At 41.8% G+C, this 25,535-nt stretch overlaps 1 protein-coding gene across 2 annotated transcripts; it reads left to right on the forward strand.

Moving 5' to 3' along the window:
* Positions 1–311: 311 nt before the first annotated feature.
* On the forward strand, positions 312–24,874 carry KPNB1 (karyopherin subunit beta 1; the record flags this gene model as incomplete). 2 transcript variants are annotated; one of them, XM_082859910.1, is made up of 22 exons in its annotated part: positions 312–654; positions 759–817; positions 3,013–3,195; positions 5,652–5,852; positions 6,755–6,907; positions 8,589–8,648; positions 9,425–9,514; positions 9,862–9,972; positions 10,731–10,832; positions 12,079–12,303; positions 13,517–13,708; positions 14,512–14,642; positions 15,705–15,852; positions 16,199–16,270; positions 17,495–17,639; positions 19,224–19,306; positions 19,798–19,905; positions 20,288–20,431; positions 20,545–20,650; positions 21,311–21,425; positions 22,083–22,244; positions 22,913–24,874. In XM_082859910.1, coding segments are annotated over exons 1-22 (2,631 nt in total). In that variant the 5' UTR covers positions 312–614. The 2 variants fall into 2 exon arrangements, with proteins under 2 accessions (XP_082716036.1, XP_082716035.1); XM_082859909.1 differs by lacking the exon at positions 22,913–24,874 and having other exon boundaries at positions 22,083–22,248.
* Positions 24,875–25,535: the final 661 nt, after the last annotated feature.

Raw genomic sequence — 25,535 nt, forward strand, 5'->3', positions numbered from 1 at the left:
AATCCAATCAGCGGCAGGCTCTGGCCGGCCTCACCCCAATCTCCCGCCCCTCGGCCAATCCGCGCCCCCATCCCGCTGCCCGCCCAGCCAACCCCGGGCCTTGAAACCAGCGAGCGAATGGGCGCAGGGCGGCCCTTCAACGCTGACCGCCGGGCCAATTGGGGATTCCGCGTGGCCACAGTGGCAGCCAATCGACATGTAGCGCGGTGCCGCCGCGGAGAGGTCCGGCCCGAATATCCCTCCGCCTTCCTCCCTCCCCCTCTCTCCCTCCCTGCGAGCCGCCGTTAACTCACAGCCTCCCTTCCCTTCTTTCTCCCTCCGCCACCCGAGCACCAGCCGCGCTCTGAGCTGCCCCCGGGGTCCCTCCCCCGCCGTCAGAGGAGCAGCTGCCGCCGCCGCCAGTAGCAAATTAGGAGGGAGGAAAGACGGAAAGGAGGAAGGAAGGGGAGCTGGAGCGACTACCAAGAGGGAGCCGGTGAATGGGCTTGTGGTGACCCCCGCCCCCCACCCCACCCTCCCTACCCACCCGACCCCCAACCCCCATCCCCAGTTAGAGCCGCCGCCCGAGAGGCCGGGCCGTCGTCCTAAGAGGAGTCGCCGCCACCACCTCCGCCATGGAGCTTATCACCATCCTCGAGAAGACCGTGTCTCCCGGTAGGACGCGGGGGCCGGGGGTCGAACTGAGGTGATTGGGTGGGGGGAGGGGAAGCCCTGGCCCCTCTGACCCTGTCCCCTTTTCCACTTTCCTTCCCCCCCAGATCGGCTGGAACTGGAAGCGGCGCAGAAGTTCCTGGAGCGTGCGGCCGTGGAGAACCTGGTGCGTGCCACCCCGCCGTCCCCCATCCCGCCGTCTCCCCATCCCCTGCATGCGGGCCTTCCCGCCCTCCCGGAGGCCCAGGCCTCGGGAACCCACCCCGCCCCATCCCGTCCCCCTCCCCCCCCGTCCAACCTAACCCCGCCATCGGGAAGCCGGTGGGTGTGTCCCGCCCCGGGCCCGGCATCTGGCCAATGGCGCGGCGCGCCGGGGTGACTGCCACCCAATCGGCGTGCAGCTTGAGGGCGGCGGTGCAGCAGGAGGGAGAAAGAGGGAGGGAGGGGAGGTTAGGTTGCGCGGCGCTGCGTGTTCAGCAAGGGTGGGGGTGGGGGAGCCGGGCCTAGGGGCCATGTGGAAGCTACGAACCCTGCCGCCCGCCTTATTCGTACCGGGGCCGGCTTCTCCTTCCTGTCCCGTGGCCCCTGTGATTGTTCGCCTACTTCCCAGAGCGCTACCGTTTCCAGTCTCCCTTGGTCTGTGCTCATGGCCAGGCCTGCACCCGAATGCCTCTTAACCCATTTCCGGCAGTGTTTCTCCCTTTTTTGACTGGGTATTTCTCACCCGGGTTTTTGTATTTCCCCCCCGCGTACCCCCGAATCAGTAGAGACTAAATCTGCACCCAGATAACAGGCTGAGGCTCATCCTTGAGATCGGGCCTGTTTCCAGAGGAAAGTTCCTCGTTTTTCATATTTTCAAATTTAAAGGGTACAGAACAAATGAATGTTAAGTCCCCTAGAGACTGGATCTCTGTGTAAAATTGTGAGATGTATTGGTTGAAACAACCTATGTGCCAGTAATGTTCCTCTTTGGATTCCCTCCTGTTGGGGGGATGGGGAGCAGAGAGAAGGGTGAATGATACTAGACATCTTTTAAAGGTAATAGTTCACTGTAACCAGATGTGTTCTTTTGTGTTACTTAGGCAAAATAACGCAAGAGAAAAAAGTGACAAGGTGTATTTTTATTTTATACAAACTGCCTTTGAATGGTTTTTGGGTTTTTTGTGTTTTGTGGAGTTTTCGTGTTTTTTGTGGGTTTTTTTGCCTTTCCATGTGTTAGTTTTTACTACTAATCTTTTTATCCTTAATTTTCCATAGAAAAGATTTTTATCCACTAGTATAGACTGATAATATTTCCATTTGGTATATATTCCTCTTTTCTTCTTTTGCTAAGTTTGCAAGGAGCCTTTTCTCTTATTCCTAACATTTTATCTTATTCCCAACATTCCTAACATTCTTTAGTGGTATATAATTAATAAAACCTTTAAGAATTATTTCCCACTGTGGTTGGAGGACTTGTTTGTGGTAAACTATCTGCTTCTAGTTTTTCCTGTTAGCTTTTCCATTGGAGAGAGCTGCTTGCAGGGAAGACTAGTGTGTGTTAAAATTTTTAAACCAAATTTTTAAACCAAATTGGGGACCTGAGCAGTACAAAAGATTGAGTATACTTTTCAAGAATCTACAGTAATGTTTAAACAACTCAAGAATAGGAACAACTCAAGGAATTGTTAATAACACACTTTTAGTGTGTTAACTCTTGCCTATTAAACATGAAGTCATTTTCCTTGACATTTTTATCTTTTCAGTTGCCCCCTATTTCTAAATATTTGTTATCACTTTTCCCTTATAAATCTTTTTTCACTGTTATTTTGCTGAAACACTGAAAACTAAACGAGAGAACACTAGCCTCCTAAGTCTATGTTTTACATTTAGAAGTACTTCCCTCTCTTATAACCTGCTTCCATGAGATCAAAAGCCACCCTGGGTGTCATTCTTTTTGGACCAAGATTTTTTTTAATCTAAATTTTAAAAGTAACAATTTTACTTTCTACCCTGTCATAACATATTCATTTAACAAATACAAATTACTGAGTACCGGGTTTTGTTCTAGGTATGAAGAAGAATCCTCTACCAGATTGTCAAGCTTACTTTAATTCTGGGGGATCTGATGTGAAGATTTGGGCACTCTTAGTTGATGTTGATAGGAAAACCTGTAACTCCTTGTTAAATGCTGAGTCTGTGTGAGAAGATGGATGACTTCCTCATGTACCAAATAACATTTTTATAGGAATCTTGAAGTAGATATTTTGGCATTTTCCGAAATATTATATGTCCTAAAAATTTTAGGTTTTCCCCTGTTTTTTGGTGCTATTCTCAATTGGTAAAATTCCTAAGAGGTATTATTCATTCACATCTTAACAGCCCACTTTCCTTGTGGAACTGTCCAGAGTGCTGGCAAATCCAGGAAACAGTCAGGTTGCCAGAGTTGCAGCTGGTCTACAAATCAAGAATTCTTTGACATCTAAAGATCCAGATATCAAGACACAGTACCAGCAGAGGTGGCTTGCTATTGATGCTAATGCTCGACGGGAAGTCAAAAATTATGTAAGTAGCTTTCATCTCCTTTTGGTCACACTAGCCTGGGGAGTGTCAGTTCTTTGGTCATCTACATGGGAAGGAGCTGACAGTGCAATAGATGTCTGGGATCTAAACTTAACTTGAAGGTAAAAAATGTATTTGATACAAGTCTTCTTTCTCAAACTGTCTTTATCCAAGTGATTTAGAGCTTAGTTAACTAACACTTAGCTCTTGCTGAACTTCTGCTGTAGATAGTTCCATTGTTTGGTGATTTAGGCATGGCACTGTGTGGAGTCAGAAGGGGAATTAAATAATCTCCTGGGCTTTCAAGCCCAAAGAGTTTGTGAAATAAGATTACGACATTAATCATGATTTTATCTACTTAGCAAATAATGAGAAACTTCTAGAGACATCTGGCTTTTTGTCAAGGTGTTTAAAAAGTGAGCTGATGGATTTTTAGTTATTTATTTTTTTGAGGAAAATTGAATGTCACTTGTTACGCTGCGTTATGGAGTTCTTGTGATTTGCTTGGTGAATTAGAAATCCATAATTCTTGCTACAGCAAAGAACTCAGAATATATGGACGTATATGCTTTTTTTTTTTTTTAATTGGGTTCTTTAGTGGCCTGTGTTACATGGATAAGGCACAGAGAGTAGTAAGTCAAACATCTGTGCAGTCATCAGTTGGTCCTTGGTATTTGAGGAGAAACCAGTGGGGGGATTTCTGCGTCTGTACTTGTGCTAGTCGTGGTTCTGCACATCAATCTTCTGTTTCCTGGTTCTGGGTGTCAGCATTAGGTAAATTAGTGCTCTTTACGGCAGTAACTTCTCTTTCTAATTATGTACCTCCTTCCCTCTTCACTCTTGCATGGAGGAACTCATGACAGGAAACTAGGTTACAAAAGCCAACTTATTTTGAATCTTCTTTGGAATATGTAGAGTTATTTCTGTCCACATTGGGTTTCCTTATATAATAACATTTTAATCCTTCTTTCAGTAATTTGATATAAATGAAGTTTATGCCATTAATCACTGGAAATCTTTTGTTGTTGTTTGTTTGTTTTTGTATTTTGTCCTCGCTGTGTGGCATGCGGCATCTTAGTTCCCCACCCAGGGATTGAACCCATGCCCCTGCAGTGGAAGGGTGGAGTCTTAACCACTGGACCACCAGGGAAGTCCCATAATCACTGGAAATCTTGGTACTTAACTGTATTCATTCAATTTCTCGTTTTCCTCAAATTATACAATAGTAAATGAGAGAAGACATGATTGGAACTGTAGTTGACTTTGGAGGGGGGCACATCAATCTTAACACCAAATTTAAAATTTTTGAGTAAGAATTTGTATAGACATTATTGAGCTTTCATGCATGAAAAAAATAGCAGTTATCTTGGGGTTTTTTCCCTTTCATAGCACATCTGGTAATACTTTTTCAGTGCTGGTGGTTATTTTTTAAAATGTGGGTCTGGACACAGTTGAGAGCTAATTTCTTACTCCTCTTATTTCTGATAATTGACTATTATCATTAGGGTCACCCCTAGTTTTAAAAAAATAACTTTCAGTAGTCAGGATTTAGACATTTGTAGTCTCTAAATCACCTCGAGTAATATTAATTAATGGTCTTCTAGAAGCAATTTAAAGGAGAAAAGCTAAAGATAGAATGGGATTCACGTATGTACTAGGAGATGGTGCAATACAGTATAAAGGCACCCTGGATTTCTTAGTCAGACTTGGATTAATACCTGTTCAACCCCTGCCCTTTTGGACAATTCATCTCATCCCTGCTCCCTGCCCCCTTCCCCATAACAGTCTTTCTTAAAGTCCAGTCTAGCTCCGGTAGCCCTAGGGAGCAAAACCTTCATTTAGAATCAATCAGAACTGTTATTGGGTAGAGCTGTTGGGAGTGGGCAGGGCTGATGATATACCGTATAAGGGGGAAGGATGGGGATTTCATTATTATTAGCTACAAAGCAGGATACTAAGTGACCTGACCTAGTCAGCAGAGCTGGCCTGAATATCTGGCAGCTACTCTTTGTCCTGCGTTCATGCCAGGAACAGTTAACTGTTTGCCTTTTGAGTGGACTGGTGATTCTTAGTGAGTTCATTGACAGAATTAGCTGATCATGGTAATGATTAACCCAGGGTCAGTTGTGGCTTCATTCTTTATCTGTACCTATGCCTTTGCTACTTTCTCACCTTGTGTTGAACACTGAGGTGAGGTATCTGGCTTTGGAGATTCCATTTGGAAGTAGGAGATAATTGGTTTCATTTCTAGCCTCTGGGGCAGTGTTGATTGTGCTGCTGTTGGTATTGAGGCTGGCTGTTTTCCCAACAGGTGGCCTATACTGTATATGCCTTTTCCTACTTTTCTGTATTATAGAAAATTCAGAGACTGATGTAAGAGGTATGCTGGTAGGCAAAATATATTCAAGTAGTATTAAAATTGATATCTTTTGTCTTTTTGTGTGTGTACCTGCGTACAGGTTTTGCAGACTTTGGGCACAGAAACTTACCGGCCTAGTTCTGCCTCGCAGTGTGTGGCTGGTATTGCTTGTGCAGAGATCCCAGTGAACCAATGGCCAGAACTCATTCCTCAGCTGGTGGCCAATGTCACAAACCCCAACAGCACAGAGCACATGAAAGAGTCGACATTGGAAGCTATTGGTTACATTTGTCAAGATATAGTAAGTGCTGTATCTAACTTATATACCTCTGATTCCATCTAGTTGTAACATGCATGGTATTAGAATTATTCTTTATCATCATGAAGAAAACCAAGCTATTGCAGAGTGTTTTGAAAGTAGGGCTGCTTTATTTGTTATTTTAGACTTCTATATTTAGATAGTTAATTTATCCTCATATTGCTAAGCATGCCCTAAAGGAAAGAGACTTAAGGTTTACAAACTCAAGATGGAAATCCCTGTATGGAGGGGCATAGATATTCTCTCCTCTCCTTGATCTGATCGCTTTCTGAAGATCCTCAATGTACCAAGGATGCTGTGTTACTTTTTCAGTTACTATTTTACAGAAACAGTTTGCCAGCTTTTGCTGTAGTGGTTTAACCACTGGAGCCACAACACAGTATGTTAAATGCAGCCCTCCTAGGACTGTTGTTGCTGCTGAGGTTACTACTCTTGGTGTCTGTTTTGATATACAGATTTGATGAAGCAAAGAAGTCCACAGCACTTGACCTGGACTTAGACTCCATAGATGTGCCCAGGTGTTGATCCTTGGTCCTCAGATGTTCTGAAGCTTTACTTCAGTTGGTACAGATGGCCTGGAAAAAAACACCAGACTGCCATCTCCATTTGCACAGAAGGGGAAAAAAAAAGCCAGCATTACTTCATGCCCAGAGTCATTATGCTAAGAAGCAGAGATGAAGTTGATGAGTTTAACTTGTTTCAGTTCAATTTTGGACTACCAGACCCTGGGATATTTTGCAGGTGGTTTGTCCCTAAATGGAAATGTGTGGGAAAAGATCAGGAAAGTCTCATGATACTCTCTCAAATAGATTTTACAGTTGAAAGGACTGCTGATTAGTCATGAGCTCAGTTATTATATTCACTGCACTTCTCTGCTGTTTCAGGACCCAGAGCAGCTACAGGATAAATCCAATGAGATTCTGACTGCCATAATCCAGGGGATGAGGAAAGAAGAGCCTAGCAATAATGTGAAGCTAGCGGCTACTAATGCACTCCTGAACTCACTGGAGTTCACCAAAGCAAACTTTGACAAAGAGGTAAGTGTCTCTTGATTAAAAGGTGTAGGTTCAGAGGGTGAGGCGTGAGAGTTAAATGAAAGTTTTGTTTTGTTTTGTTTTAAGTTTATGACTTAGAAGGTACCATCTTCTTTAGAAGCATTTATTTCCCATCTAGTTAAGATTTGTGTTGTGTGAAACGACCATGGAGTAGGTGTTTGCCATTTCTCATCAGGCTTTTGGGAATAATGTGATCTAAAATGTTTCTAGGTTTAGGTTTTCTCTTTTGCAGTCCAAAGTGTGAGTATGCTTTGGGATTTTTTTTTAAATATGCAAATTGGGCTGTTTCATACTTCCTTAGGAAAGTGCTTTTGAAAATTAATAAATAAAGTTTATTTTGCCTGAAAGTATTTCCCCCTATTATTTATTTGTAGTTGTGTTAAAATGTACAATAAAATGAAGTTTGCCATCTTAACCATTTTTAAGTGTAAAGCTCAGTAGTGTTAAGTATATGCACATCGTTTTGCAACCAATCTCCAGAACTTTTTCATCTTGCAAAACTGAAATTATATTAACTCGCCATTTTCCCCTTTACAATCCCTGGCAACCACCTTTATACTTTCTGATTCTATGAGTTTGTTTATTCTAGACAGTTTATGTTAGTAGAATCATGCAGTATTTGAATTGTCTTTTTGTGACTGGCTTATTTCACTTAGCATGATGTCTTGGGTTCATGCATGTTATAGCATGTGTCAGAATTCTCTTTTTAAGGCTGAATAATAATTCCATTATATTCGTTGGTTGATGGGCATTTGTTTTGCTTCCTTCCACCTTGTGACTGTTGTTAATAGTGTTGCTGTATACATGGGTGTACAAATATATCTTTGAGAAGTCGTTTTCAGTTCTTTTGGATATATACCCAGAAGTCGATTGCTGGGTGATATAGTCTGAAAGCATTTTTGCACGTTTGTTGATGCTTTAGTTGGGCTTTTTGCCTTTTCTTGGCCTTAGAGTGGACAAAGTAGGGAGGTCTAAGAAACGAAAGCAAACTGCAATTCTAATTGCTTGGAAAATGTAGTTCATTAGTCTTCTCCTGTATCTTACCACATTTGATCTGGGTTTGTTTGAATTCCCTTAAATTTTTTTTTTTTATTTTTAATTTTTTAAAAATATTTATTTATTTATTTGGTTGCATCGGGTCTTAGTTGCGGCATGTGGGATATTACTTGCGGCATGTGGGATATTACTTGCGGCATGCGTGATCTAGTTCCCTGACCAGGGATTGAAGCTGGGCCCCGTGCATTGGGAGCACGGAGTCTTAGCCACTGGACCACCAGGAAAGTCCCTCTCTTAAATTTTAAATACAAGGAAGGGGGTTTTCCTAATTGCAGGGGGGTTTTTTGTTTTGTTTTAGCCATCTTTATTTCAATCCTGTGACCTACATTTTCCTGTCTGCTTCCTTCCTCAAGTCTTGTTAGTGAAGGTCATTTGGGGGATTAAAAGATTCAGGACCTCCTTAGAGGGCAGGTCATATAGTAGACACTGGGGGCAAACTCTGTAGAGCCTTCACAGTCCCATTACTGTGTCGGGAAAACCTGCTTGATTGGTCCAGGGTTGTGTGGGTCCCTGAGGGAGTGAGAGTTTTCTTCAAAGGGATAGTCTAGTAATCTTCATATATGTGGTTTATACTCTTCTCATTTTCTTTATTTTTATTCTTTTGCAGTCCGAAAGGCACTTTATTATGCAGGTGGTCTGTGAAGCCACACAGTGTCCAGATACAAGGGTAAGTGAGAGGTCATGTGAAAAATTTGTCTTCTGTCTTTCCTAGGAAATGCTAACTCTAGCATAGTAGTTTGAAATGTTGGAATCTGGTGACTTCAGAAATAGGTTTAACTAATACTGTTATTAAATAAGAATTTTTCTTCACTGAATTGGAGAAGAGGGAAGAATAGTCCTTGGAAAGCTAACATGATGGAAGTTGTCACCTTCTTAAAAAAGATTTAAGGGAGAAATGGTTTTTGATCAGCCTTGCTGTTTTTTTTTTTTTTTTCCGCTACGCGGGCCTCTCACTGTTGTGGCCTCTCCCACTGCGGAGCACAGGCTCCGGACGCGCAGGCTCAGCAGCCATGGCTCACGGGCCCAGCCGCTCCGCGGCATGTGGGATCTTCCCAGACTGGGGCACGAACCCACGTCCCCTGCGTCGGCAGGCGGACTCTCAACCATTGCGCCACCAGGGAAGCCCAGCCTTGCTATTTAATTGCTGTAGGTTGTTCAAGTGATTGTTTTCCATTGTAGCCGTTGAAACAGCTTTCCTATTGCAGTAACCTAAACCTTGACCCTTGAAGCCGGTGGGAGTAACATCCAGTCTGAGGGCGTTAGTGAGTTTAGTCCTGCCAGGGGTTCCACAGATATCTTTAAAGTAAAAAAGAAGGAAAAGAAATACACTTCAATTGACACTATAGATTATTAACCCATTTGAGTGAAGTGGTTATTTCCCTTTTTCAGATTGCATTGTTATTAAACTAAATAGTAAACTGTTTAATCTGATGTTTGCAAAAGGTACGAGTGGCTGCCTTACAGAATCTGGTGAAGATAATGTCCTTATATTATCAGTACATGGAGACATATATGGGTCCTGCTCTTTTTGCAGTAAGTATTTTTATTTTATGTAGTTGAGCATAGAGCTGATTGCAAAAGTCCATTATTCTTAGTTGATGTTTCGTCAGTTCTGTAATTATTTAATGTTGTGAAATCAAGGAAATTCCCTGAGTCTGCGTATTAGATTTAAGTTCATCAGCAGTGTGCCAAGAAAACTTGTGCTACCTTTGTACTAATAAGAAGAGTATATTTTTAAAATCTCTTTTTCCTACCTTTCATTTCAGACCTAGCTTTCATAAATATACATTTTTGAAACTTGAGTATCTGTGATTATAGGAGGGGTCGAACTTGAACCAGCACTTATTTGGGACCTGGGGTGTTGTGTTTTCTCTCTTAAGATCACAATTGAAGCAATGAAAAGTGATATTGATGAGGTGGCCCTACAAGGGATAGAATTCTGGTCCAATGTCTGTGATGAGGAAATGGACTTGGCCATTGAAGCTTCAGAGGTGAGCCTGGGAGAGTCCATGTGGTGGGAGAGCTGTCATTCTGACTGGGCTTTGGGACTTACCTCTTTTGTGGATATTATTTTTCCTCTGGGAGAGCTTTATTATGACCGGGCTTAGAGGGTATCTCCATTTGTAGAGATTTGGGGTTTTCTGCTAGCCAAAGGCCCTCATGAGGGAGACAGATCAGGAATGAAGCATCTCCTGTTTTTACCAGTCAGGATTTGTTGAAAATACTAGTACTGTGAACACAAGGGGGCAGCAGGAAGTTGCATTTTAACCAGGTGACATCTGATGCTGAATTATTTTCTTTTGGAAGGCCTAATGCAAGCATGGGATGTATAACTGATAGCTTACTAACTCTGGTGAAGGAATTAGATACGGAGAAAGGGGTTAATTCTGCACTCGCAAATTCGAATTCAAGCTTTGTTTCCAACCTTGATTGTCTTTATGTCCTACAAAAAGCACAATCTTCGGCATCTTTATGTAAGCTTCATACATCTCTTCATCCAGAGGTCACTTAGTGAATAAAGAATATAATTCTTAAGGTTGCCTTGGTCCTTTAAGGTAGATTATATGTATGGCCTAAAAGAATCTCATTGAAGTAGCCCAAAAATGAGCGCCTCCAAAGAGCACACACACTGCATGTTACCATGTGCTCCATGTATTTCTGTACAGACCTGTGGGCAGCTCTCACTGTATGCCTTTAGTATCATAGCTTGTTTGCTGCTGTCCAGAATTTGCTTTATGTTTCTCCTCAGGCAGCAGAACAAGGACGGCCCCCTGAGCACACCAGCAAGTTTTATGCCAAGGGAGCACTACAATACCTGGTTCCAATCCTCACACAGACACTAACTAAACAGGTGAGTTACCTTCCAAATCTAGCCAGGTGAGCTGTGAAGCCTTGTTAACGGTTGGTTTGCTGTGGAACAGTTGCCACGAAGGAACTCAGCAACTCTTGAACTAGTTGATGTTCTGTTATAGATGCCTCGGGAAGAGCTGAGCTGGATCAGTAAGATCCTCTAGGCTCTGAGTAGTTTTTGATCAGCCTGACAAAATAACTGTAGCAAGACTTCATGAGGGATGTGGGTTTAATGAGTAAGTAGAGAAATTATCTTATAAGAAGTGTATCTTGGTTGCCATTGTTCCCTTTCAGCTTCATGCATCACAGTTTTTCTTGGTATGGTGTTTGGAAAGATTCTTTCTGTCACCTCATCTCTTCTGGTGCATGTGAAATATTATCAAAGAGCTGGCAGTGCTTTGAGGAAACAACGCTGTAACTTTGAGCACTGCAAAATTTCTTCGTACACAGGAATGTAATTTGTTTTTAGGGAAGTACATGACTCTTAATAGAGCAATCTTGAAAGATAAATAGAGATACACTTAGTTTGAAATGGACTGGGTGTTCCCTTAAATTTTCATCTCATCTGGTAGTTTTACAGTTGTTGTTTTTCTATCTTTGACCTTAGTATTTTCACTTTTGTATATTTTTGTTGTGCTTTTCTCATTTTGGGAACAAATCATTCTTTAGGTATATAATTTTCTGAAGTTGCATAAGCAGCCTACCTTAAATTACTCTGGTGTGAACAGCCACAATAAGAAGGATATACCTTGAATTCTAGTTTCAAGGGAGATCTGAATGGAATCTTTTTTAACTTTTTATTGAAATAATAATTACTAGCACACCAGAACCACACTCCCCACCCCCATCCCCCCAGTGTCTTCTTCCTGGTCATTAACTCCTCCCTCACCTTTAACTGCATAGATTTTGACTGATTTTGAACTTTATATAACTAGAATCAAGTAGCATATATTCTTTTGCCCTGCTTTTTACTTTATGTGTTCAAGATTCATCCTTATTGCATGTAGTTGGAGTTTGTTCATCTCATTGTATAGTGCTAAGAAGTATCTTCCCTCTATCTACATCTTGTTTAACAAAGGCTGTGCTGTGATGAATCTTTGTGGAAGGGATAAAGATATGAAGGTTTTATATTTTATTTACTTCCCCAAAACTTAAGTTGTAATGATATTTGAGAGTAGTCAGAGGACCTTTTGAGTTAAAGTGATTCTTTGAACAAAAACTTAATTAATGCCACATTCTTTCACTAGGATGAAAATGATGATGACGACGACTGGAACCCCTGCAAAGCAGCTGGGGTGTGCCTCATGCTCCTGGCCACCTGCTGTGAAGATGACATTGTCCCGCATGTCCTCCCCTTCATCAAGGAACACATCAAGAACCCTGATTGGCGGTACCGGGATGCAGCAGTGATGGCTTTCGGCTGTATCTTGGAAGGACCAGAGCCCAATCAGCTCAAACCACTAGTTATACAGGTGAAGCTGAGGGAGTTTGTGGGTGGAAAGTGGGATATTTATTGTTTATTTAAACTTCTTGCTTGAAGATTTGCCTTTGTTTTTTTTATTTTTTTGCGGTACGCCGGCCTCTCACTGTTGTGGCCTCTCCCATTGCGGAGCACAGGCTCCGGACGCGCAGGCTCAGCGGCCATGGCTCACGGGCCCAGCTGCTCCGCGGCACATGGGATCTTCTCGGACCGGGGCATGAACCCGTGTCCCCTGCATCGGCAGGCGGACTCCCAACCACTGCGCCACCAGGGAAGCCCTTGCCTTTATTTTAAAAACAAAGCTGTAAATAGTTATCCACAAAGATTACTTGTGGATAGCTATTCGCTGTCAATGAGGCATAAAATATATTTCTTTTTTTATTACAAAAATCATATGACTTGAAAAATGCAGAAAAGGCCAAAAAGAAAAAGCTACCTTTAATCCCATTGCCCAGTGATAACAGTGTGCATGTATGTGCAACAGGATGGAGATTTTACTGTACAAATAGTTTTAAAACTTGTTTTTTCACTAAATGCTATATCATAAACAATTCTCCATATTTTTTTTTAATTTATTTTTGGCTGCATTGGGTCTTCGTTGCTACACGTGGGCTTTCTCTAGTTGTGGTGAGCAGGGGCTACTCTTCGTTGTGGTGCGCGGGCTTCTCATTGCCGTGGCTTCTCCTGTTGTGGTGCATGGGATCTAGGCACGCAGGCTTCAGTAGTTGTGGCGCACGGGCTTAGTTGCTCCGCGATATGTGGGATCTTCCCAGACCAGGGACTGAACCCGTGTCCCCTACATTGGAAGGCGGATTCTCAACCACTGCACCACCAGGGAAGCCCAAGAGTACATTTTAATTGAGCTTAGTATATATAGACCTCAACCGTTCAGTAATAGCTAAATGCCATCACAGCTTCATCCTGGGATCTCTGCCTGAGTAATTCAATAAAGATTGCTGAAAGTATTCATACCAAACTCTTAATAAAACTGTGTATTGGGATTTGGTGAAGAGAGGAGGACTTTTTCACTTTTCCAGTTACTTTTATTATATTGTTGGATATTTGATAAGCATGTCTTATAAAATGACAAAACCATCTTGATACTTTGAGTTAAATTCCAAACATCAGTATTTCCTCTTCTGAGGTATCAGTCAGCATGAACTTTAATCTTTGTTTTGCTTTGCCAATAACTGTTGTATTTTCAGGCTATGCCCACCTTAATAGAATTAATGAAAGACCCCAGTGTAGTTGTTCGAGACACAACTGCATGGACTGTGGGCAGAATCTGTGAACTGCTTCCCGAAGCTGCCATCAATGATGTCTACTTGACTCCCCTGCTGCAGTGTCTGATTGAGGGCCTCAGTGCTGAACCCAGAGTGGCTTCAAATGTGTGCTGGGTGAGGGATTTTCTTCCTGGTGAGATAAGGAGGTTGGCCAAGCCATTGGCAAGGAAGTAGGAGGTGTGGGAGAGAAATGGGTCTACCTCACTAGAAGGCTTTTTCTGAATAGCATCTCCTTTCTAATTTCTTCAATTAAAATGTGGGGGAGATGTGAGCTGCATGACCCAGTGGGAACTGTTGTCTCATGGTGACTGGTTCCCGAGCCATTTAGAAGAGTCATGTTAAGCCAGCGGGAAAACTATCTGGACTTGGGTTTTTTTCTTCAGTTGCTTGGGGACAAGAAATTTTGATTAAGGTAGAGAGTTGCTGGCCATGAAAAGTAACCATTGCTGAGAAGGGGGTATGAGGGAAGGAAGGTAGGCAGCTCAGTGTTGAGTCAGTATAGGCTGAATGTAGTTTGTTAGGGACCTTTGGGGTTTGGGGGAGGAAGGTAAAACAAGGAAGGAGTGGGACAAAGAGGCTTTCTGTGAATGGAAAGAGAAGAAATGAAGTGGCAGGCATTCGTGGTAGGTGAAAATACTCTGCTGCTTAGAGAGTTGTGTGTAGATTATTAGGCAGCAGAAACAAAATATAAAGAAACATACGTACATACATACGTTTATTTAATTTTAAGGATAGGTGTACATGTTAAGTTGTCTTGAGATGACCTGGATAGGAAGAATTGAGGATTCACTGCCATTGGTTTATTCTTAGATCAGTTGGAAAGGAACTCTGCCCAAGGTATCTTAAGGGAAAATGAGGTAATCCTGGAGTGGGATTCTTTTGAAGTTTAATTAATATCTACTCTGTCTGGGTTTAAGGCTTTCTCCAGTCTGGCTGAAGCTGCTTATGAAGCTGCAGATGTAGCTGATGATCAGGAAGAACCAGCTACCTATTGCTTATCTTCTTCTTTTGAACTCATAGTTCAGAAGCTCTTGGAGACCACAGACAGGTAACTGATACTACACAGAAATGAGTGAAATGAGTGGTGTCTTTGCATCCAACTCCTTTTGCCTCTTGTGTAGGGACTGTTTAACCTAATCATAGAAACATTGCAATAGGAGAAATTAAAAGAATCCTGTTCTAGATTGTTTAAATAAGAGTGAGGAAAGAAATGTAGACTTTCGACTACCTTAGAATTGTACGGTTTATAACTAAGGTCAGAAAATAATCTCATTTCTCTACAGGTAGAGAGTAGTTGACCTAGAGAGGTGCCTTCATTTTGCAGTGTCTACAGTTAATAGGAGTATTTGATTATGGTATAAGAGAAATAGTAGCTCTCATTATGAATTTAGTTGCCATACCAGATTACTAAACACCATTTATGATATTGGGTGAGGAACTTGGCATTAAATACAGTTGTTTTATAAATGACCTTTGGAAATGTAGTTTGAAGGGGTTATAAGTTGGGGACAACCTTTAATTATTGTGATTTTGTGTAAGCTATACCTAAAGCCATGCTCAAAAGAAACCATTAGGAAGAGGGCTGGATATCAGTTCTTCATGCTTAACTAGTTCATTTCTTCATCTCGCAGATGAATGAAGACAATTGATATATCTTTTTTTTTTTTTCCTGACCACACCACGTGGCTTGTGGGATCTTAGTTCCCCGACCAGGGGTTGAACCCCAGGTCCTTGGCAGTGAGAGTACGGAGTCCTAACCGCTGGACCGCCAGGGAATTCGCAAGTTGTCTTTTTCATAGCTACTTGTGCAGCCTCTTCAATTATCCACATGGGTTCTTCAGCATTTTTAACTATTTTTCCTACAATTTTAGCCCATTTCCAAAAGGGCCATTCTAAAGTTTAAACAGGTCTGGAAACCATATTGAACGTAGTCATTGGCTCAGAGATTGAAAATTTGGTTCCAGGCTGTATTGTGTTTGCCAAACTCAGATCAAGTCTGCAACCATATCGGTTTCTGGGTTATTTTCAGTGAGAGAGTTTCTATATTATAACGACTTCTCTGTCCTTTCTCCGTTAAGGCTTTACGATTTTTGCTGTCTGTTCCTTACAGACCTGATGGACACCAGAACAACCTGAGGAGTTCTGCGTATGAATCTCTGATGGAAATTGTGAAAAACAGTGCCAAGGATTGTTACCCTGCAGTTCAGAAAACGACTCTAGTCATCATGGAACGACTACAGCAGGTGCTCCAGATGGAGGTGAGACTGAGGGCGTTCCTGGTTCCTGGTGGGAAGGGTGTGGTACTTAACACAGAGCTCTAGTTTCAAGACTCTTCTCTTTTTTTCAGTGCTTAAGCATATATGTTCTCAGAAAGATATAAGGCTTATACAAAAATTGTTGCAACTTAAAATTGTATTGCTTGCTACAGTTTATTCATACATGTGTAACACCATGTACGTATATAAGCTTATTTACTTTCCTGCATTAGCACCAGTAAAGATTATTTAGTGGTCCTGGCAAACCCAGCAAAAATGGAAGCATTGAGGGAGTTTAAAGCCCTTTCAGAAGGTGTTTATTCAGAACATGATCTTCTTTTTCTTGTAGTCGCATATCCAGAGCACATCGGATAGGATCCAGTTCAATGACCTTCAGTCTTTACTCTGCGCAACTCTTCAGGTATGATGGTGCCTTATCACTTAATAGCTCCAGGGAAGAGAATCATATCTCAGGATGACAAGTTCATGTACACACAGAACTCTGAAGATGATGCTATAGATGATGGTGGTCAGAAGCTCTTCTCAAAAGGCCTTAGTCTGATTGATTAGGAGAGTAATTTCCCATTTTCCTTTCTTGTCTGTCCGTAAAAATGCGGTTTGTCTTTTGTACAGTGTAGGGAAGGAAACTACTCCATTTGTGATGGTCCTCCCAGCTGTGCAGCTATTTTGTATTAGCAACTTTTAGTCTGGTTTTCATTGGGTTGTCCAAGTGTAGCCCAGTCAGATTTGGTTCCCAGCTATGGTTCACTGAGCTAAAAATACAGCCTTGTGTTTTTACCATCATCTTTTGAAACAATTGCTGTTGGAAACTTTATTATGATTTATAGTATTTGGTGTTCACAGTAGACTTTTTCTGAGGAGAGACTGGGAAAATTAAACTGTTAACTCCTTGCTCGTGACTGGAGTCATGGCGTGGCTGAGGAGCTATTCCCTTTTTTATCCAAGAACAGGAAAACCTTGGAACTTGTCTAGTGCTTAGGTGGGTACTAGGTTTTAGAATTGAGTGATGCTGACTAGGTCATCTTACCTATGACTCCGTTCTCTTTTTTACTCCAAACTTTATTTTTTAAAACATGACTGTTAAGAGGTCTTTCCTGATCCAGTAACATTAGTTGAAACAAATTAAAGGGTAGGGAGGGAGGTTTGACGAATATTGAATTGGGAAAAGTCAGATGGGTTTCAGTTTATCAAGACAGTTTCTTGACCATCATCTGTAAATGGGTTAGGCTATAGAAAGGGTTGCTCTTTTGTTTTATGAGTAAGAACTCTAATATGACGTGTCCTTATTCAAAGCTGAAATAATTTAACTGCCATTCCAGTACAACTAGATTATGGAGGCTGCTGACAAGGATTTGTCAGACTTAAATAAAACACAGAGGAGATGACTTTTTGCACTATGGAAGATCATCTTGTATTTGTTCTGAATTGGGAAATAGATGAGATATTTAAATGTATGTTTCATTGTAGATGATTTGCACTGTCAAAACTTCTGAGCATAAAAAGCCTTCCCCCCCCCCAAAAAAAAAAGAATTCTAGGGACTTAATTGATTTTAAAAAAAAAAGTATGGTGTTCTGATTGAAGGGTTTGGAATCAACAGATTCTGAACTCTTATTCATTTCACAGAATGTTCTCCGGAAAGTGCAACATCAAGATGCTTTGCAGATCTCTGATGTGGTCATGGCTTCCCTGTTAAGGATGTTCCAAAGCACAGCTGGGTCTGGGGGAGTGCAAGAGGATGCCCTAATGGCAGTTAGCACACTGGTGGAAGGTCAGTGAGCCAAAATTGGGCAGGGAATGTCTTTAGAATGCAAGAGTATCAATGGCCATGAAGAATTTTTGACTGCAAAAAAGCATAGTCCTGTCTTCTCACTTATTGGGGTATTGAGTCAGTTCAGAGCTGGATTGAACATAAGTGTAAATTTGTGTATAACTGCCTTGCCACTCTCCTTGAAGTGAATGGGGAGCCAATTTGCAACTCAAGATTGGCAACCTTTCTGGGGGTGGAGGGAACTGTTACCTACCTCAAATTCATCAGGTTCTTCTTTCCCCTAAAGTCTACTTGCTTTATTGAGGTTTGGCTCCTGTAAAGCATGGAGGAAGTAAAGGTTTCTATTTTCTTTCCTGGCACTTGGTGCCTTCTGGTTTGGGTTGTAATGCTTTGGATTCAGGTTGACGCAATATGGTGCCTGGTATGGAACGGAATGAAACATCGAGTTCTAGGAATTAATTGATTTTCTGGGTGTTACATGTCTAACTATGCAGAATTGCTTTGGGGAAGCCATATCTGACTTAAGGCTCCTTGAAAGGCCATTAAAAGCACATTAAAGAGCACTTCAGAAACCTGGAATGCTTCTTCAGTGGTGGTTTGTAAGGTGTTTTTTTTTTTTTTTTAAGAATTATTTATTTATTTATTTATTTATTTATTTTATTGGCTGCGTTGGGTCTTCGTTGATGCACGTGGGCCCCTCCCCAGCTGCGGCAAGCGGGGACCAGTCCTCGCTGCGGCGTGGGCTTCCCACTGCAATGGCCTCTCCTGCTTCAGAGCACGGGCTCTGCAGTGAGGCGCGTAGGCCCAGCAGCTGTGGCTCACAGGCCCAGCCACTTCACGGCATGTGGGATCCTCCCGGACCAGGGCCCAAACCCATGTCCCCCGCACTGGCAGGCAGATTCCCAGCCACTGCGCCACCAGGGAAGCCCTGTAAGGTGTATTATTAAGGCAGACCCATTTCTAGCATAAGGAGCCTATGTGCAACTGGTCTGGCAACATGTGATTACCCTGGCAGGGCACGGAAGTTGATTTTGGTTCCTGGAGTGGCTGATTTGGATATGAAACCCAGACAGCTTTTCTTGACTGGCTTATTAAGTAAGTCCTTGATGGAATTGGCTAGAGACCAAGCTGGCTTCCAGGAGTTCCCTGGTGGTCTCAGGTTCAATCCCTGGTTGGAACTGAGATCCCACAAGCTGCCCGGCGAGGCCAAAAAAATAGCTGGCTTCCAAAGAGGACATGTTATAATCAGATGAAGAGGTGGACAAGAGGCAATATCACTAGCTCAGGCAATTCATAATTAACCTTGGCATTCCTTGAGGGCCATACCACTTGGTAGTTTCAGCCAGAGTGAAATCCCACTCTTTGGAGATTTGGCATTATCTCCAGGGTATAAGAGTTAGGCCCTTTTAGCAGTTATGAATTTGGCTTGTCCAAGGCAGCCCTAAGTCTTTGTGATAGAATCTGTAATTAACTCACATTCTACCTAACTTTTGACTGGAGTGCATACATTTTGGGAGAGCTAGGATGGTTATTTTTGTTCTCTTCTGTGATATCCTGTGGTGCTAATAGTTTGTTTCTTTACAGTGTTGGGTGGTGAATTCTTAAAGTACATGGAGGCCTTTAAACCCTTCCTGGGCATTGGATTGAAAAATTATGCTGAGTACCAGGTAAGCTGTGCTTTTCACAATAATACATTTATATTCTCATTTATACCTGGTAGTCATTGTAGTACAAAAGTCTGGATCCTGTAGCCCAGGTAGTATTTCCCTGTGTATCACCCCAAGGGTTGAGCTACTTTGTTGCCCTGAGTGTCTGAACTAGAAATAGTCAGTGAAGGACAGGATATTAGACACATCAGAGTAGCACCCTAAGAAGGAGTTTTGTTTTGTTTTGTTTTCAGTAAACCATCCGCCTCTGCCACCACCATCCCTGGTGAATATTGTCTTTTCTGTCCTTTCTTAATGATAGATTAGATAGTCCTAGTTCTCTTCCTGCCATATTGGTTGTTAAAAAATGAACTAATGTGAGAGAGGAAGGGTCTTTTCTTCTTTGACTCTAGGTTCAAGTGATAAAGGACCAGTAGCTAGGTAAAAAATCATGCCTTACCCCTGCAGGCAGCCTTTTCTGTTCTAGAGGTCATTTTCTTGATTCTTGGCAGGTTTGTTTGGCGGCTGTGGGCTTAGTGGGAGACTTATGCCGTGCCCTGCAATCCAACATCTTACCTTTCTGTGATGAGGTGATGCAGCTCTTACTGGAGAACTTGGGGGTGAGTGTCTATACACACAATCTAATTTACCATTGGTTAGAAAGATAGTTAAACATCAAGACCCGTGACAGGGAATGCATATGTCCCAGAATGTTGGCTGTGGGCTTATGAAGGGAATTGTTCATTTTCGCAAGATGATTCTAACCTAAGAATGTGAAGTTAATTAAAGGAACGCATGGTCAATGCATGGAACTTGAGTGGGGCAGGTGGGGACCAGTAAAGTACAAAGGAAAAGTAAATATATAATCTATCTAGAGGTAAGCATTGCTAATTTTTGTGTATGTTCCTTAAGGTCTATACCAAACATATCAGTAGTTGGTTATTTTAAAAAGCTTTTTGAATCTTTGGACAGAACTAAATTTTTTTTTTTTCTCCTTGTCAGAATGAAAATGTCCACAGGTCTGTGAAGCCACAGATTCTGTCAGTGTTTGGTGATATTGCCCTTGCTATTGGTGGAGAGTTTAAAAAATATCTAGAGGTTGTATTGAATACTCTTCAGCAGGCCTCCCAAGCCCAGGTGGACAAGGTAAGTTTAAAGCTATCTTTAAGTCCAGCCCTGACTGGAGGAGCAGGACTTTTGACAAATATACAACTAAAGGCCATCGATATGATGGAGATTCTGTTCTTTTTCTCTTACAGTCAGACTATGACATGGTGGATTATCTGAATGAGCTAAGGGAAGGCTGCTTGGAAGCCTATACTGGAATTGTCCAGGGATTGAAGGGAGACCAGGAGAACGTACACCGTTGAGTATACAACCCAGTTGACTTAGTCCAGTGTGCACTTAGCCAAATGGGCTGTGTGTTCATTGTGTAGTTTACTTGTAAACTAACACCTATTGCTTAAAAGAAGAGGAGAAGGAGGAACAGTGCTCTAATGAAGGGAGTAGCTTTGAGGGAGGATACAGACTCTTCTGATCCCTGCTTCTTCAGCTACCTTGCTTCACATTTCTTGAGCATTGCAAGGGATGGGATCCAGCAAGGCTGTTGCTGCTGTTTGCATATGTGCCAACACTGAGTGGGAGTTCCCTAACCCCCACCATGCATCTGAATTGAAGGATTGGGGGCATTAGATTTCCTCTATCAACTGATGTTTTTGTTATTGATTGGGGAAATATTTGTACTTCACTCCTTTGATATTACAGGCTTAGAGGAAAGGTTCCATTTGTGTTTCTACAGATATATATATCTGCTTATAAGAATAGGAGTATCTGCCTCTTCTCTTGACTTGAAGAATGACATCTTAATCTGAGGAAGAACAATTTGGTATAACTGTATGCAACTAGTTCTCCAGCCCAAAACCTGCCTGATGGGAGTAGAGTATTTGGGAATTTTGAAACAGGGTGTAAACAGGGTATAGTCCTGCCAAATGTGGGACAATCTCATCAGACCTCTTTCTTTTATAGCGGATGTGATGCTGGTACAACCCAGAGTAGAATTTATTCTGTCTTTCATTGACCACATTGCTGGAGATGAGGATCATACAGACGGAGTAGTGGCTTGTGCTGCTGGACTGATCGGGTAGGTTATACCCTGCTTCTGATAGCTGAATAGAATGTGTCCGGAAAATGAGAAGACGTGTAGTGAAGAATATTGAGAGTAGCCTGGATGGCAATTACCCACCTTTTTGGTACAGAGGGGATTTCTTTCTTTAATAGAACCCATCATGTCCTGTTTTGAGTTCTCAGATAATAATTCATTCCAGAATTTAGCTCTAATCTCATTTCAGACCCTCCAGATTTCTAATTTCTCCCCACCAAACTCTTATGAAGTGAGCTCTCAGAGATTATAGAAGCAGCATCAGATCTATGTCCATCCCCTATTCTGATGTTGGTCAACAAATTGCCTCTGTTTAGCCTCCTCTACTGAGGGTTTCTGAGGTATCATTAGAAGAAAGAACATTGGTTTTGAGCAGCTCAAAGACCTGGAGTCTAGTTCTCATTTTACCATGAATTAGCTGTGGAACCTTGGGTAAGTTATTCTACTTTTTTAGACCTCATTTTTTTAATCTGTTGAGGGCAGGTGTTAGACTTACTTATCTTTAAATTTTCTGCCAGCTTTAAAAAGTAGGTAAATACCAAGAAACCCATAGCTAGCTTAGCACTGGTTCGGAAGGTTCTAAACAAGATATTGTTGTAGGGCCAGGAGCCCATTTTCAGGTGTGTTTACTTTGCACAGGGACTTGTGTACAGCATTTGGGAAGGATGTACTGAAATTAGTAGAAGCTAGGCCAATGATCCATGAACTGTTAACTGAAGGACGGAGATCGAAGACTAACAAAGCAAAAACCCTTGCTACATGGGCAACAAAAGAACTGAGGAAACTGAAGAACCAAGCTTGGTAAGAGCTTGTCTCCTCTGCCCTCTTTCTTCTTCTTTCTTGGGGAGGAGGCACATTTTCTTTAGACTGTTCTGACAAGGGCTTTCTTTAGGTGTTTTGTACTCTTTCCCATATAGTGCTTCTGAGCCAGGCCTTTGTTCCTCAGCCTTGTACTAGTGGAAGGGTCAGGCAGCCAATCTTTCCTTGAGCCACATTTTTGGTTCCTCATGGTGATAAAGAACAGAAATTACATAACTAGAATTCACTGAAGTCCCCAAATCATTTTGGACCTTAATAAAGTCATTGATAATGGCATTTTCCCAAAATTCTCTTTCTACTCTGTATTTCTTTCCTCATGTTCTTTTATTTCTTTACTGCAGTGCTTTGAGACATTGCTTTCTTTTACAGAAGATATCCAAAGTCGGAGTTGTCTGACCTCTGCTTTGAAATGTAGTTTTAATTTATTTTCCTCTCACTTAGTGAGTTATCTTACACCACAGATCTCAGTAAAATTGGCTATTTTGAGTTTTATCTTTTCAGTTTCCTACCCTTCATAAGTGCTAATGATTGAAAAGTTGACAAATTCCATTCAGGTCTATAGGCACTTAATTGTAGGAATCAGAGAGGTGTTTGGCTCTACTGGCTATATGGGATTTCAAAAATTGACCTTTTTTCCAATCTGTTTTTAGATCTGTTACCATTGGGATGATAACCTGAGACCCCCACTGGAAATCTCCAATCTTTTGAAAAACCCGGAAGTGAGGAGTGTGCACGGATGCTGAATGTTTGGGAATGAGAGGATGAGTGAGTGAGGCTTGAAAACACACCACATTGAAAATCCTGCCACAGCAGCAGCTGCAGCCATCAACAGCAGCGCTGCTAGTGAGCTAAGTAATCACTGACTTCGTAGAAAACCATAATGTCGGCCATCTTGGAAAAGAGAAAAATGGTGGATTTACTTAAAAAAAAAAAAGAAAGCTCTCTCTTCCCAGGAGAGGCTAGAACTAGCTTTTCTGTCTTTTGGCCGGTGCCGAGTGGAATGACTAGTTTGGGGGAGAGGAGGAGGGACTGGGTTCAGCTGTGGTGCTTTGTTGTAAAAGGCATCCTGGCCTTTGCTACTGATGAGAAAGATGGAGCCTGGGTCTCAAACCCACCTTTGGTGTACCTTTGCCACGTGGTACTGGTACTGTATGCGTGCTGGCTGAAAGGAGGGTGAGGGATTCTTTACAGTCTGAGAATGAGTGTGTGTGAGTGAGGCGGTATCCACATTCTCAACTTCAAGTCATTGCAGTTTCTTTTTCCCAGAAAAAAAGAGGTTAGGATGTTGCATTTCATGAAACTAACTGAAGTTCTGTCTACTGATGCAGCACAAGAGATATAAGACGAAAAAAAAGGAGAGACGCTCTTAGGTTTTGTTTTTTGGGTTTTTTTCTTTTTTTTTTTTTTTTTTTTTTTAATTCTAGGGAAAACACTGACGAATGGTCAGAGCTCCCACCCTGATCTTTTCATCAAGGCGCCTTTCCTAATAATATGGTTCAACTGTGAATGTAGAAGTGGGGTGGGGGGGAACTCTGGAGTTAGAGGATATAGAAAAAATAAAAATACAGTTGTTACAAATAAAGAATGCAGACTTCGAAAACAAAAGAAAGCCACAACCCAACAAACCAAAATTTAAATGCTCATAATTGGCAGCACAAAAGAAAAGTTCTCTCCTGACATGTATCTTGGCAGTCTGAACGCCCCCAGAAAATTGTGCCAAAGAGTTTAGAAAACAAACATACCATAAAAGTAAACACAAACAGCAAATTTCAGGTAACTATTTTGGATTGCAAACAAGGATAAATTTAATGTTTAAACAATCTGATAAAATAACCATTTGGAAACTGCTTGGCCTTCTGTTCTCTTTTATTTGATTGATTATAATGCGGTATTGGTCTCTTGCTGCACTTCAAAACCAAGTAATCAAAACAAAGGAATATATATGTGTGTATATATATATATATACACATATATATATATGCTAGAACTCTTGTGATGAAAATGGCACTTGAAAAAGGTTATATTTTTCCACTGAAGTTGAAGATTAATAAAATGGTGTCAAAACATTCCCCTGGTCACACGCTGTAATATTTTTTTTAAAGTGTGATGTGCTATGATGATAAATCAGACTTAATTATTTTCCCTTTTACAAGGAAACAGGGCACCCTGAATTTTGGTTTTAGACTTTTTCAGCAATAAGGAGGGATGTTGGTAAGCTTTGATCCCCTTTTGGTTCTGCAGTTATTAGGAGTTTTTGCTGGCATTTTGAATATGCTGCTTTCAAAAGCACCAAGAAAGATTTTTAAATTGCTTCCAGGTATTTGGAGGATTAAAAAGACCTTAATTTCCCACTTTCATTTCCATTCTAGCAAAAAATATGGGCTTACATGTTTCTCTTTGCCAACTCCCTGTTCAAGCCTTCCATTCATAAGCGGGATTGGCTCAGTTTTGCCCATCCATACGGCAGCATCTCTAATAGCTCTTGTACAGGGTATCAGATATTGTGCCTTTTGGTGCCAGGTTCAAAGTCAAGTGCCGATCTATGAACCAGTGTACAAAAAAAAAAAATCCAGGTGTTTGAAGGAAAGACACTCCATTGTGAATAAAGAGCTCACACCAGCTCCTGAGCCCTCTGAAGAGACCTGGCCCTATAATGCCTTGTTTAAATTTTAGTTGTTCTTGAGGGAAAGGGTGATATACTAACCATTCCTGATAAGGGTTGGTCAGGGCTTAGGGAGGGGGCAGGAATATTGGGGAGAAAAAAAAATCTGATCATTCCTCAGTGCTACCCATTTCTGTCCTGTGTGGGCTGCTTAGCTAGACAGCAGGAGAATAAAGTACACCGAGAACCATAATGAAAACAAAACCCGTGTGTTTTGTCATGTTTTGTTCCAGGGAAGCAGTTGACAAGTGCTGTTATTAATGCTTTCTCCCAGATCCACTCAGTGATGGAGAGGAGGAAAATGGGCTGGTTGGACTGTGGTCTTGGTGCCTCGCAGTTACTCTGCACTGGTTATGCATTTATTACCCTCTTTTCTAGTTACCTTTGGCTAGTGGGTCTTCCCACTAGGTATTTGTCCTTAATTGTACCACCTAAGGCAAATGGATGCAAAATGCATTCTGCCCACTCACTGTCTGGGCCTTCCCCACTCTAGTCTTGGCACATTCCTTCAAGAATGTAGTTACCGTCTGGTAAGATGGCAGTGCAAATGTGAAGAAAATAGGCATCGGACTAGGCTTTGGTTTGCCACAAGTGGCAGCTGCCTATATCAA

Source organism: Leucopleurus acutus (assembly GCF_964270905.1).
Source record: "Leucopleurus acutus genome assembly, chromosome: 19".
In the NCBI taxonomy this organism is placed as follows: Eukaryota; Metazoa; Chordata; class Mammalia; order Artiodactyla; family Delphinidae; genus Leucopleurus; species Leucopleurus acutus.